Genomic DNA, 15,429 nt, shown 5'->3' with positions numbered 1-15,429 from the left:
TTGCTTTATTTAAATATCCAGCAAGCAGAGCAACATTATCATTCATTTGGAGTCATGTTTCTGGTCACCTGATGAATGCAAGTCCAGTATCCACTCTTCTTTCAGCTGCTTTTGGCCTCCACTAACTCCTGAAGGAAATATTTTGCTCCTGAGCAGCTAAACTAACCAGCTGTTCCACTAAGTTCACCAGCTGCTCTCTAACTGCAGTTTCCCTGTGGGATTAATAAACTCACGATCTGCTCTATCTGACTTTGTCTGCCTGCTGTTTGGTGCTGGGCAGGTAGTGTACAGTGGCTTTAGACTGAACCAAAACAGTGAGGTTACAGTCCATAAAACAGAAACGAGAAGTTAAAAGATGCTGAAATGCTCCGAGTACTGTATTTCAGTACAGTTTAGGTAATTACTTAACTTCAGTAATTCCATTTTATGATACTTTATACCTATGTTCCTCTCCATATCAGAGGGAAATATACTACAATTACAAATAATACATCTACTTAAAAGCTAGAGTTACTAAAATTTTACATTAAAAAACATTTGATCATTTTATTGGACATTCTATTGTAGTACAAGTACTTTGACTTTTGATACTTGAAGTACATTTAGCTGAATACTCGTGTATTTTACTCATGGAAACTTTTGAATGGAAGACTTGTACTTGTAAAGGAGTATTTCTTTTTAATTTTTTAAACAGTTTTTATTGGTTGTGTTTGGAGAGAATCTCCCTGCAGACACAAATGCAGATGTAAAACATAAAGCGCAGTGACACCTCACCGTGGATCTTAAGAAATTAAAAATAAATAGTCAGCTGTAATTTTTTTTACTGACATTTAGTTTTTATTGTGGTCTCAAAAAGTACAGCACAGACAAATAAAGCACACAGTTACAATATCTAGGTTTACTTGAGGCCTTACTGAAGAATACAGAACGCCAGAGCAGTGTCAATGAAAATATCATCATGCAGTTTGCAGTCTTATAGGCAGTTTCAAAGCAGAATATACAGCAGCATGTAACTAACTTCATCTACAGTATCATGGGACACACTGGTCCTCATACTCCAATACTACAAATTACTGATTTCCTATCATAAAGGAAACTGCATTTTTATTTTTTACAGTAGTGCAAAGCTGACCATAGCAAAGCAAAACAAAATGCAAGCAGGAGATGAAACCAGCACTGACATTCACTGAAGTAAACAGCTGCATAATACTGACAGAAAGCATCGACATTCACCTCAATGAGACAAAGATATTCACTACTATTCAAACACAATCAACAGTGCAAGCATGGCAGTAAAATAATATCGTACGTTCTCGGTCCTCGTGATGGGAACGTTTGTCAGAGCTGTCAGCATCACGCGTGACGTGAATGTTAAATACAGTGGTCACGTGTCGATGAGAGGCAACGCTGCTGTGAAGACGTAGATATGTGTCACATCTGGGCTTTTGTTCATTTGTCATTCAGTGAAAATCAAAAGTGTGACTCAGAGCTGAGATAACGATCAAGCTGATGCTCAGCGATGCTTTTCTGGTCAAATAAAGAAATGAAATAAAAGAAAAGAATGCAGGCAGTCCACAGGAGCAGCAGTGACATGCACTAATAACAAATCATTTATTATATTAATCAGTTATTATTAAGAGGATTTGGAAGCTGGTGCGTTGATTGCCTGGTCAACGCCTCCATCTTTAGTGTTTTTAATTTATTAATTTACATTTTTAAGTATTTATCACCTCATTCATTTTCTGTGGAGCAGCTCTACATTTAATGTCTTATCATCTCATCTGTGTTGGTTGTCGCTTTTGTAACAGCTGCATCTTAAAACTGCTACATGTAGCATTTTAGCTCATTAACGAGTTGACTGAAACACTTTAGGCTAAGCAAATAAAATCATGGCGGAGAAAAGGTAAAACCACATTCACACTGGAGAGCATGAAGACCCCTCTGCTTCCTCTGTGTCTTTGGCTTCACTGTAGAAGAGAAACATGTTTTTGTGATTCAGCAGATCTCCTGCCAAACAGACTCGTGGGAACATTTGTTTACTGTAATTACGTTAATTTATCAATATGAATGTGGTAATATTTTACCTCTATTAAATGCTACATGTAGCAGCTACTGCATAAACTGATTATCATTCCAGCTCTGAGTTAGAAAGCAAAAACAAACACTCAGGCACGCGCGGTGCAAATAAATACATGTCAAGAAATGTGCGGTGAAATGAATGTAAATTATTGCTTTGGCTGATACAACAGTGGACACAGTGTCACATTCAATGAATTAAAAGAGAATCAAACAATCATGAATGTGAGCGTGTGAAGAACATTCATAACAGAATATATACATGGGGTCAAATCAAAGGCAAAAGCTTTTGCAAACCTGTAAAAAAAATGTTCATAAAATATTTTTAAATGTTTTTTCTAAATGTAAATATGTTCCAAACAGCACTGCCAAATGCTACACATTTAATATCTGTAGCAACTAAACACATTTTTAAAATATTTATGATCATTTAGCAGGTTTACAAAACTTAAATTTGAGCTCATGAGAAACAAACCGCTGCTGTGATTTTAAGTTCTCCACATTCGATATTTTGGCAAGAAGTAGAAGTCTTAGGTGTTAATGTCATATTGACATAATAAATACAGTACAATCTATAGCAACTACCTAATACAGACAAAGTTAATAGATAAACTGGCCCTGGGTGGTTTGATTGTTTTTGATTGAATCAGCGCCAGCTACATTTCTTCATTTAAACTTATTATATATCTATAGCTCTGCAATTTGAATACAAAACTGGTTTTTCATACATTTTTACCAGCTCATTGCCAGAATCTTCTGAGCTGATGGTGACTAAGTTGTAATCTAAAAGGGATTTTTGGTCGAGAAAGTAAATTTGGTTTGTTGGTAAAATAAGCAGAAAGGTTTTGAACTGAGGTGTAATGGCTGTGATACAATCGTCATGAATCCTTAAAGCAACAGATAAGAATGAGTCTGTTGTGATGGTGTGGTGCAGCCTCCTCATGCACAGCTACAATCGCTATGGTCATCTCTGATGCTGGTGGTCTAACGCTGCAGTGAGGGCGTAGAGGCAGTGTGTGTGTGTGTGTGTGTGTGTGTGTGTGTGTGTGTGTGAGTGTGCGGTTGTGTATTTGTGGGTGTGTGTGTGTAGTGGTTGAATGAGCTGTTGGCAGTGACGCAACATGACGTTTACTGGGACGAAGAGAACCTCCCCAGATGTGTCCAGCTGTTTGAGGAACCATTTATGTTTTCTGATTTCTGATTTTCAGTTGGCCTGCCAGACACCCAAGGGAGACCTCTGTGGGGGTATGAAGGGCTCGGTGATGGGGTGGGTGGTGGTCAGGGGGGTCACAGGAGTCAGGAGTGTGTGTTTAGAGGTTGACCAGGTGGAGGTCGGAGGCGGAGAAGTGGGGGCACAGAGCCATGTCCGGGTTCTTCAGCTGCCGCAGGATCCTCCGGTGGAACTTGGAGCGCACCCGGTTGAACTCCATGATGTCGCTGGGATCCTCCTCGATCCAGAAGCGGTGGAACTCCTGCATCAGGTAACCTGTCATGGAGGAAAGGAAAAAAGATTTTTATATTGATGGATTACATGACTACATCCCCTCAGATCTAGGGGGTGTTTTAGGAGTATTAAAGTCCATTGTTCTTATTTTCTAGACCACATATAGGGAAACAGGTTAATGAAAGTTTAGTTATTAGGCCTGAAACCAAAACAAGGGGCTAAAAGAGGCTAAAACACTGCTGGGCTGAGGGAAACGTCAGAGTCAGGTGGGTTCATAAATATGAGGGACACTGTTGATGTTACACTTTATATATTAGATCTTAATCGCTCTGACTCACAGAAGGTCTGCTGGAAGTGCAGCAGGCTGGGCATCTCTGGGGCCACATTGTACAGGTGAGTCTTCAGGGCTCCGCTCACCAGCAGAGAGTGGGCCAGGTCTGTGATGTTGATGCCCACGATGGCAAAAGAATAGCTAAAGGAAGATGATGAAATATAGATGTTAATTCATTTGAACCTGTTTTTGTGTTTTTTTGTTTGATGGTTTCATTAAAGAAACATGTTGATGTGGTATATAGCAGCTTTAAAAAAAAAACAAAACGTCATTTCGTTAGGGCTTGAAAAAAGAGTCCACTAGTGAGTCAAGGGGTTAGCTCAGACATAATAACAGTAGGACAGAGAAGAATGAACACTATACAGGAAAATTACTCCGTGATTATTATGTATATAGCTGAAACCAAGCTTCTCTGACCAAACCAATTTAGGGGGATCCTAAATACAGCACTGCAGCACTGGTAAATTCACATGTGAGCTGAAGATTTTTAGTGTGCTGACAAAGTTCCCTGATCCCTGTGGCAAACACTGCAAATGCAGTGCTGGATGCCCACAGGAAAATGTGTTATTTTTCAGAAAGACAGATTAAAGAAATGCTGACAGATTCAATAAAACTACATACAATTATAAATATACATTTTGAATGAAAAGAATTTACTCATCATTCTCTCTTTGAAAAGGTCATCATTTGGATTCATGAGACAAGTGAACACTACAAATCATGACCTGTCCCTTTAATAATAATAATAAACTTAATTTATATGGCACCTTTCAAAACAATTTTACAAAGTGCTTTATAAAAGAAAACAAGAATTCCACCACTATGAAAAAAGAAAACATTAAATCATAAAACACATTAAAAAAAAAACAGTGACATAAATAAAGTTAATTTTAGAAAGAAATCCAATAGCAGGCTTTTAAAAAATATACATTTTAGTATATATACTACTGTTTCCTGACTCAAGAGTACAGTCAATGACTTGCAGTTTACAGCTTGCAGCTCTTGCAGCTCTCCTCACCACACTGTGTGGGTACAGGAGGGTTGTGTGTAACCGTGAGTGTGTTTTTTTAGACTCAATCCTCGGTGCTTATCAGAGCTGATGCAGACTGGAGGCAGAGGGCTTAGTAGGAGGCTACACAGCAGTAACACACTTCCTGCCTCATAAAACACACACACACACACACACACACACAGTATCTCCTAAAAATACCCACACTCTACAGAATCCTTTCACTGCCGTAACTGGTTTATTTAGGCCAAAACTCAAACAGCTCCAGCAGCAGTCGCCCAGTTTTACCTCCTCCACACACACTCCTCACACACACACACACACACACACACACACACACACACACACTGCATGTCTACACACAGTACATGTGCTCACACTTACCCGATAGCTTTGTCAAGGTTCTTCTGTTCCCATTCAGGCTTGTTTATTTCACTGTGAAGGACACACACTTGAGTCATGTACTGTCTACAAGTGAAGCAACACTGAGTGTCTGGATCGCAGTAGCTGGACTTAAATACAGTCTAGTCTAGTCTGGGAGTCCAGGAGCCCCAGAGGTTTCCGTTCATTTATAGAAGTGACTCTAAACATTATGTTTTATTCATATAATCCATTTTAAAATATTATACACATTATCAGAATTATCCATAAAATGTATTTAAACTTAAACTTGTTACATCAGCCTCTACAAAGAGACAAAGATGTGTTAGTCCAATTCTCATTACTTTCTGAATTCTCTATCCTGTCTTTGGCTCTCAGCTTCAAGTCTATGATGATGTAACTCTTGAAAAACAGATCAAATACAGATTGTTTGACTTGAAAAATGTTCAGTAACAATTCAATAATTTCCTAACTTTGACACAGTGCTGTTATTGTTACTGTCGCTGGGATATCCCTCTCTGTTTCAGCCCCATGCTGTGTTCCAGGCTGATTAGACAGCAGGGTGTTTGCAGGAAAATCGTGCAGCTGCTGCAGCTTTAAACTGTGCATGAAACATCAACCGAAAAAAGAGAGAAAGCTGTGAATGGCGCAAAACAGCAAGTGAATGAAAGTGAAATCGAGTACCTTGGCTTTCGGTGTGTGCTCCTACAGTGACATGTTACAAGACAGAGGGAGAGGCATGGGCAGAAAGGTGGAGGTGGAGGTGAAGAAGAAAAAGAAGGAGAATCTTCATTTGTGAAATGAGGCAACTCACTGAGATGCCAATGACAAACAGCTCAGGCAGCAGCAGTCAATAAAAGAGGATGCAGTGAAAGCCATCAAGCTGTAAGAATGAATGCAATCAAGCAGAATGCGGTAAATGCAGCGTTATGGATTGAAAAGTGCAGTTTAATGTTGAGGAGAAACACCAAGTTTCTGGTAGAAAGCTGTGTTAGCTGGAACAAGTTAAAACCAGAACATTTGTAATATTATTGTTTTATAAAATTAATATAAATGAACTCGTTGTCAAACAGTCGCCTATTCACACCAACAGACCCTGAACGACATTAGCATTTGCATTCATTTCTAATGAATATGAATTCCAACATTTACTCTCCTTTTAGCTCTGTTTTGGTCTCCACCAACTCCTGAAAGAATCTGTGACTCTTTAGCTGCAAGATGTTTTAATTTTCTTCACCAACATGTCACTGACTTCGTCTGTCTCGCGTGCAGTGGGTTCATTAAAGTTTTTTCACTGAAGCTGGAAACAAGGTTGAATGTAGTTTGTGTGCCGCAAAACCAAAACCAAAAACTCTTTAAAGCTGAGTTGGTGATAATTCTCTGTATTTTTGTCACTATGACCAGGTTGGTCATGGCGCAAAAGACGACATGTAATGTGACAAAGGTTCTGTCACATTACATGTCGTCTTTTGCGCCATGATTAGTATAAGAAACATGAATTAGTGCAGGTTTAAGTAGTGAGAGCACTGACTGTATGCTGGTAGATGACTACCATAATAATATAGCTAACTGGAATCTACTCGATGACAAGAGATATGAGGTCATCTTTACCAGCTTTACATCTGCTAAAAAAACCAGAGAGACTTTCTACCAAAACACTTGGTGTACTCCTTTAATATTGTGACCTGTTCTGGTAAAAGTTGAGATGAAGGGAGGTTGACATACTTGTGCTTTGGTTGCAGGGAGTCGTTGAGCATCTGCAGAGCAGTAGCCTTGTCATGTTCTGCAAAATACCTGCAGAGAGACGAGAGGAGCTTCAAGAAAAAGGAATTCAGTAAACATATTTGAAGAGCCCACTTCCACCAGTGCATGTAGAGAATATTCATTATTCTCATGAGCATATTGTCTCAAAGTAAATTTTTTATACCTAAAATACTTCTTCGATTGACAGACTTAACAAGTACCTATGTATGTGCAAGTCCAAATGTAAACACTGGTATGCATATATACTAGTGTCTATACATACTAGTGTTCACATCTGTGACATGTGCAAAAGTCTGGACTTCCATCTACTCGTCTTTAGGCTTTAATTGACTCTTCAGGACTCGTAATGCAGGTCAAGAATTGCCATTAGGAACTGTTAACTACCATGGGCTCCTCTCAGTAACCAGCTGAGGATCTGACCATGAAGCTAACTGATCTGAAACGTCAGTAAGTGGAGGTAAGGGGGTGGAAATATTCTACTTCACAGAAAGATGGAGGAAAGGATTCTACTAAATATATAAACTGAAGAGAGGCTGGCTTCAAAATCCCCCATGATCTACTTCAAGAACACAAGCTGAAGATCTTGGAAAAGTCCTCACAATCTCCTGACCTGAAAATCACTGAAAATCTGTTGGTGGATGTTGAATATGCTCAGTGTATATATCTTTAATGTGGAGAGATCTGCAGGAGGAGCAGGAGAAACTTTCTACATGCAGAACAGAAAGACTCTTAGCTGTTATCTCCCAAAGTGGCGTCAGTGTCCGAACTATTGCACATAACACATTTATTATTTCTATTTTTCAAATTTATCAAAGGTAACAGTGTGTAAACATTTGAAGAAGGGCTCACTTTGCTGGTTGCTGGTTGTGTTTCTTTCTTTTCACTTCAAAAATCAACAAAATACGTCATTCGCTCGGGAGTGGCCAAACCTTATCTATATACCTGTATCATTAAAGTGTTACACTGTCAGACTGTGATTGGTGTTTTACAGAGAGTGAAGAGACGAGAGCTCACAGCAGGTTGTGCAGGCCCAGCAGGCCCATGCCCCTGAAATCAGTCTTGGGGTCGCTGCCTTGGAAACCGATCTCGCACCACTGTTTAGAGATGCGGCCTGTGAGAGGTGTGTCAGGACGCAGCTCCTTCCATAGCTGCAAAACACACACACACAATAAAAACTGACTGTTTTAATTACACTGTACATGTAAAAGCTCAACTAGGGACAGGAGTTGAAAATGAGCAGTGAACTCTCTGTGCAACAGATCAGTTTCATGCTTTGTACTGGAACTATGTGAAATTTCATGGTTAAATTACATAAATAAACTACAAAACACACACACACCAGTTCAGCATAGTCAAATAGTTTCCCCTCTTAACAACAAATTATATCATAAAAATCTACAACTAGCTCATGTAGAGCTGCGGGTGTAAATCTGACAAAAAGGCTGAGCGGGAGGAGGGATAAACCAATGAGGTTCAGTACCAATAAAGATCATTATTAATTATTAATTCATTATTACTTTTTGCTCTTCAAACAGCCACAGAGTTGCTCTGTACCTTCATCAGCATGTCCTCGTGCTCAGTGTTTTCACAGTCGTAAGGCTCCCTGCGCAGCTTCTCCACCTCCATCACCAGGCTCCTGTAGCCCACGATCTGCAGCAGGCTGGCCTGCAGAGAGATGCCCAGCCTGGGGACGCACAGGGAGAGGGAGGCCTGTTTGTATGAGGCAGCTCAGAGGCATCATGGTAGCTCAGTCACTGCAGTTATTTTTTCGTCGTCTACAGCCACACTTTCACAGCTGGTATGAGGAAGTGTTGACACTCCTGTGATAATGTTTAATTTGCTGCATCACCCTCACACAAGTGATAAAGTAACACAAATGTGATGCGTAGTGTAATGTCTCACTGTGGGTTGGTGTCAGGGTTTATCTTCTTCAAGGCCATGATGTCATCAATGGTTTTTTCCACTTTATCCGGATGGACACTGAGGGCAGACTGAAGCAGCTGGAGAGGACGAGACCAGAAACAAGGGACAGACAGAGGAAGAGAAAGTGAGAATAGATACTAACGGACTGAAGCTAGAAAACAGAGACACACCTGCATTATCATGGACATACTGCATCTCACACATATTCACAGATTCAGAGACTCTTACCCCATTCTTTGAGTACCTCAGAGACGACTCTGGAAGGAAATGGTTGCAAAGTGTAAGACAACTGCCAATGGTAAAATTAAAAGCAGCTATTTAGAAGCTTTAAAGAACATATTTTAGTTCAAGGCAGAAATTAGAAATGAATTATGAATTTGGAAACAATCAGGGGTGAATAGGAAACTGATGCATGGAAACCAAACTGTTCATTAAATAGATGGACCAGAAAATGTATTTTAATAAAATGAACCATATACAATTAAATACAAATATGCTGCTAGATTTGAACAATATGGTATTAAGATATTGTAGCCATCTATCAGTATAAAGCTGTTATAAAATGATGGCTGGTTTGTACATGATTAAACTAAATAACCTTAAATAATTAAAAAAAAAATGAATAGCAAATGTCAGGCAGCATGCAGGCAGTATCTGGGCCTACCTATCTTGAGGGTCCTGCGGGCTCCATGCTTGTTGTTGTAGCAGATTCGCTGCAGCTCACAGCGTCCAGTAAACTTCCTGACGACAAACTTGAGGCCCCGCCACAGTAATTTACAGTAGAGGAACACAAAGAACTGGGTCACCACTCTGAAGAGGAGAAGACGGGAGGGATTAGACTGACAGAAAGACGGACAGGATACAGACACAGAAGATGGACATAATATATACAACAGTATAGAACACTGTGGTTTGTCAGCCAGACTATACCTACTAATGGCCCCTTTTTCAAATAAACTGAAGGATGTTTCTCTTTGTGTTAAGGAAATTCCTTTATTTCTTAAGATTACCGTAATCATTGGCCATTTAAAACCCAGTGCATTATCTGAAAAATTCTTTATAACAAAGCAGAAAACAGCGTTCTTCTTCACCTAGCTGGCGCGGTCTCTTTCTCTGACCGTGTCATTGTTACTGAAGAGGAAAACTATCCAGTATTTTACAAGAAAAAAAAGCACAAAGCTTTTTCTACATATTTCCCATTTTGTTTTGCTATTCATCTCACAACCTCACAGATTTATCTCATTGTACCCTTAGAGGGGCCCAACTATCGGATTTGCAACCAATGGTATGGAGAACCTTAGCCCTGATCTGACTTCCAGGTTTGTCTCTGGTCCACTAGCTTTGACTGATAGATGGATTTTCTCAAAGAAAAATGAATATTTACAACATTAAACAGCTCATAATTTTACAACTACAGTACCCAAGATCCTTTGACAGTAACTAAGACTTATGGGATATGTATGTTTAACTTAAAATCAATGCTAACTTTCAGCTCACTCACCTCTGTAAACATTTCTCACTGTTAACACCATGTTATTTGTTCTTAATCTCAACATTTTCAGCCCATTTGCTCCAACTGTACATTTCTTGCAAACGAAAGTGTTTCATCAGGTCTGCTTCAGAGTTCAGAGCAGATACCCACATTCAGAGAACAAAGTGGACCGAGGAGAGAGAAACCTAGTGAAGACACTACCGGACAAAAAGAGGAGCATGGAGGACGATACTGTATGAAGAAAAGGAAATGCAAATCTACCAGAGGGGAGACTCACAGCAAATCAAAGTGAGCTATTTTTACAGGTGACACAGGGAATGAAAATGGAGATGTGTGTCTTGGGAAATGCAGAGTGACCCATTAAGAAAAGTGTGGATTCTCACTCTGCACTGAACTTTAGGAACCAAGACAGGAAAATGTTATTCTAATGTTACTCTTATGTAAACCCTTCTATCATCTCATGTTTTGTTCCTCTATTAGTAAAGATCCAGGGAAGGTGATCTATAATTTATCAATCAGGACTAACAATGTCCCTCTTTGTTTTTGTGGAATCGAGTTTGGACCCTTTTCAGGCAGAAACAAATCCTCCTGATGCAAAACATCATCTTCCTTGTCAACAAAAAGAAGGTAAGTGATCACCAGCACATTCATGGAGGATTACTTCCTCCCCGCTGAGCCTGTGGATGAGACTGGCATGTTAAACAGCTCATATAGACACTCTGTCATTTTATTAACCTTCAGGGAAGTGAGCACCAAGTAAAGGAAAGTCGCTGTTGATAACACCTTGTATAATATCGAAGGTGAAGGAGCTCAGAAAATATCAGCAAAGATATATTTTTAATATAAAATCAGTGTGTAGTTGTGTCTCTTTTCAGATGTCTTTGTGTTGTTAGCAGTTCCAGACAAACATTTCCGCTCTAAACTTCTTATATGGTTTAATTTCCATAACTATTCAAATCATCCAAATGTCTGCAAAAAAATCAAAGATTAATAAAAAAAAATCTCCTCCCATTAGACATTTAAACACTTGCTGAATCTTCGTGGTGGAGGTTGTTGAGGCTGTGCAGCCTGAAATAAAGACAGCTAAGGCTGGAAGTTAGGCTGGAAAGGTAAATGCTCATTTAGTAAAGATCTAAATAAAACATTATCTAACAAAAAGTATCAGGGAACTCAGATGCGATCTTTGTGCATTAAAATGTAGCAATTTACTCAGCTTTTTTTTTCTGTGTGTGTGTTACTATGATTATTATGGAAAGCGAAATATTCAATATCATCATATTTGCTAGATTAATAGGATATAATGTATTTTATATATTTTGATTGACAGTCCTCTGACTTCATTGTGTCCCCTGCACTTCTGAAATCAAACCTACGCCCTTTCAAACTGGAGGAGTGCAGTTTGAAAGATGGGGGCATTTACCAGACAGGAAGGGTGCTGCTAGTTGCATTATGGGAAATGTAGGATCCAGTATATTTTGGAGTCCCAAAGCAGGGACCAAAGGTTAACATATCTCAACCTCTGCACTGTGTTTTTAAACCTGTCCTTGATGTCGAGTGCAGCACTAAATCACCGGCGAACACTGCGATCAGCCAAAGCCATTAAAGGTGCTACATGAATAATTTTTACATCAGTAAACTATTATCACATTCATTTTAGCACATTAGTATAATTACTGTAAACAAACACAGCCATCAGCAGAAAGAGTTTGGCAGCCTCTACTGGCCTCCATTGTTCATTAAAGGTAAATGAAGCTAAATATCGTTGAGACCAGAGCAAAGGGAGAAAAACGTGACCTGAAAAATGTTTTCCAAAAGATTGATTCTCTTCATCAGCAACAGAAAAAGCAGGATAAGAAAGCAGGGGCAGGAAAACAGTGGGATTTGTGGGAAATGCAATCTGAATTAAAATAGCACTAGTGTGAGGAAGCACCTATGATATTTATTGTCATTGTCTGTCAGACAGTAGTGACTGTACAAGGAAATAGTTCTCAGGGATATGTTGATGTCTAAAGTGAATATACAAGTGGAAAATTAATAATAATTAATTAAATTAGGGATTTGATTTCATAAAGCAACTGTTGATTCATAAGGCACTGAGAAGTGCTCCAATATGAACCATCCAAACCTCTCACATCAGATCTGAAGTTCAGTTTATATGCATCACATATCTGGAACAAACTCCCAGAACACATGAGATATTCTCCAACCGTTTTAAATCAAGATACCCTTCTTTGACACAGCCTTTGATTAAATAAATTCTGGACTATTCCTTCAAATCTTGAAACTTTTCTTCTGAATTTTATTCTCTATTTATTTATTTTTCCCTCTTCATTCTCCTTGTAGGTCTTTTCATATTGTTTTATTGTCTTGTTATATTGTTTCTTTTATACCATGTCTTGCTGCCTTTTTATGCCCCTTTTTGCTTTTAAATTGCCTTGTTGCTGAAAGGTGCTGAGAACATCACAGTATTGTAATTTATGCAAATATATGTACAAGTTTGTATTATAATAAAAACCTTACAAGTAGATGATGTATAACCAATAACAAAGGTCATTAATGAAGCAGTTGCCTATATAATAAACACTATACTGTAGCTACTATTTAAGTTAAGGCTATTATCATAAGATTTATCAGCCTTTTAATTTTCTGTGTATTAAATGCAGATAACTGTATTCAACATGCAGAAATACACAGAACAGAAGAGTGAACAGAAACACCAGAGGAGAGCACTTGGTTAACATGCTCCATAATTAAGAGGCCTCCTCTTTAAGCGACCCACTCAAACCCATTTACACCACATCAGCCACTTATTGGACACACAATATCGTAATCGATGGTGAAGAGCCTCAGTGGGAGAGCTGGGAATACACAGTCCACTACAGTATTTGGTATAAACAAGTCATTACAGCACATCCAGGGTAAACACGGGGGGGCAGGAGGAGGAGGAGGAGGGTGTCATTTACAATGAATTCCTTCACGTTTGGACATAATAATAATAATAACAATAATAATAATAATAATGATCTAAATCAAGCCCTGGCTGCATCAGTGCAACAATGGAGTCTCTTTACCTGAGAAAATGCTTCATGTTGGCGGCTGTCAGCCTTCAGGTGTCCTCGGTGGTGTCTCCGTTTAGTGATCGCCTGGAAACAGAGGAGATGACAGGAGGAGGGAGGGGGGTCAGGTTTGTGGATAAGGCCGACATGAGGCGCTCAGGTCGGGCCCGCGGCTCCGGAGCTGTCCGCGGTGCTGAACAATTAACGCACACGTAAGATGCGGGTTTTCGGCTTTGCCTTGTCCTCCCCACCGTTTGCAGCGTTTCTGTTGGGCCTCGGTCCGGACAATGACACAGAAACACGCAGGGAGGGAAAAAAAAAAAACTGTGCTCAAGCCTTGTGGATGTTTATTGCACAATTAACTGACGAATAATCCAGTAAATCAGGAGATTATGGCTCGATCGTCTGTGGCAGCCGAAGCACAAACACTAATCCGCGACAAGACGATCCTCACAACATCGACTGCACAAGAAATGCACACAAAACGATCAAGGTTATAATAGAAAACATTTCCTCTCACCGATTTCGGATAAAAAAAATAGGCGAAACAAATGATGGGATGCGGCGTTCGGTCCTCTTCACTCGGCTACAGGCGTCTGCTCTTCCTCCATGATGACGGTCACTGACTGAGGCTGAGCAGGTCGAGTCTAAAAGCTACAGCAAGGCAACGCAGTGCACAGGACAGAGGCTCAAAACCTCTGTCAACGCTGCATTATGGTCGATTTCTAGATCATTTGTTAGAATAAATGTTTCCAACTTTTTTTCCAGAAATGGTTTAAAATACCATTAGATTCCAGACCAGTATAGACTTTATAGATACAGCTGTTTTATTGCATGTTGGTTCTGTTGACACTCCTATACAGAGGCTTTACAATGACAACGCAGGTAGAGGTCTGATGTCTTAGTCAACAGCACTTTGGTGAAAAACACAAATGACTATTGCAAAAAAGGGACCTGTGACCTCTTTTTTAAAACAGTATGAATCAAATTTTGGCCACATGGGGGCAGTGCAACAAGCTGTAAACACGACATTAACATATCACTGTAAAGTTAAACATTTTGGAAAACACTTTCCTAGACCTAAAGATGTTAGTGGTTGCATCAAGTGTTGGCTCCAGCGTTTTTGGAGCTTCACCCATGTTAGGGACTAAAATTCAGGATCTCCTGTTTGATTTTGACCATTATTTGATTAAATCTGTGTCTTCAAGTATCCCAACTGCATGGAAGTGCAATACTAAATCACTGAGTGCCACCTTTTAGCAAATCCAGCAGAAATAGTGTAACATTGGCATCAATCTGGACTCATATTTGTGTCTACCTGTTGATTTATGTCAAATATTCACTCCTTCTAGCTCTGTTTTGGTCTATACCAACTCCATGATATTAGACTGATGGAAATGAAACAAACAATAACATGAAACCAAAACACTATCCTGAAAGATAATTAAAAGGCTCTGTAGAGCTGAGGGAATTGCAGGCAATAATTCTCTGTAGATGCATCACTATGAGCCACATCATCAGTGGCTCGACCCCAGTGCGTCCTGTGCCCAGCTGCCAAATGAGAATCATTGTTTCAGTGAGTTGAAATACACAAAGAAAGAAGGAGTTGCATTTCTTAGTGCATAGCCTACATGGTAAATCCCAGTTTGCTCTCTCAACTTAAGATAGATAAAATACTTTATTAATCCCTTGGGGGAATTCAGATTGTCCAACAGCTCATTAATGTATTGGCTGAGGTGTTGAACAGTCCAGTGGCAGTGGGAACAAAGGATTTCCTGAATCGCTCAGTCCTACAGGACAGCAGGATGAGACAATGGCTGCTGCTGTAGCAGCTTCTCGTGCCTGCGAGGATGATATGGAGAGGGTGGTTGGTATTGTCGAATCTTTATAGTGTATGCGTCGCTCCACAGCAGTCCTCGGTGAGTCCATACTCCGACCAAGCACAGACCCAGC

General features: G+C 39.6%; 1 protein-coding gene across 1 annotated transcript; it reads right to left on the bottom strand.

The window, feature by feature from the left end:
- Positions 1–814: 814 nt before the first annotated feature.
- elmod1 (ELMO/CED-12 domain containing 1) lies at positions 815–14,119 on the bottom strand. The gene is made up of 11 exons (XM_071506370.1): positions 13,997–14,119; positions 13,492–13,563; positions 9,593–9,738; positions 9,157–9,185; positions 8,908–9,005; positions 8,560–8,689; positions 8,020–8,153; positions 6,967–7,035; positions 5,245–5,295; positions 3,859–3,992; positions 815–3,562 (listed from the first exon to the last, which is right to left on the bottom strand). The coding sequence occupies exons 2-11, from the start codon at positions 13,506–13,508 to the stop codon at positions 3,387–3,389; spliced, it is 984 nt and encodes a 327-aa protein (XP_071362471.1). The 5' UTR covers positions 13,509–13,563; positions 13,997–14,119; the 3' UTR covers positions 815–3,386.
- Positions 14,120–15,429: the final 1,310 nt, after the last annotated feature.

Source organism: Trachinotus anak, unplaced genomic scaffold (assembly GCF_046630095.1).
Source record: "Trachinotus anak isolate AG129_WGS33_773 ecotype Australia unplaced genomic scaffold, CSIRO_AGI_Tana_v1 ptg000020l, whole genome shotgun sequence".
Taxonomy (NCBI): domain Eukaryota; kingdom Metazoa; phylum Chordata; class Actinopteri; order Carangiformes; family Carangidae; genus Trachinotus; species Trachinotus anak.
This window is presented reverse-complemented; position numbering and strand designations above follow the sequence as displayed.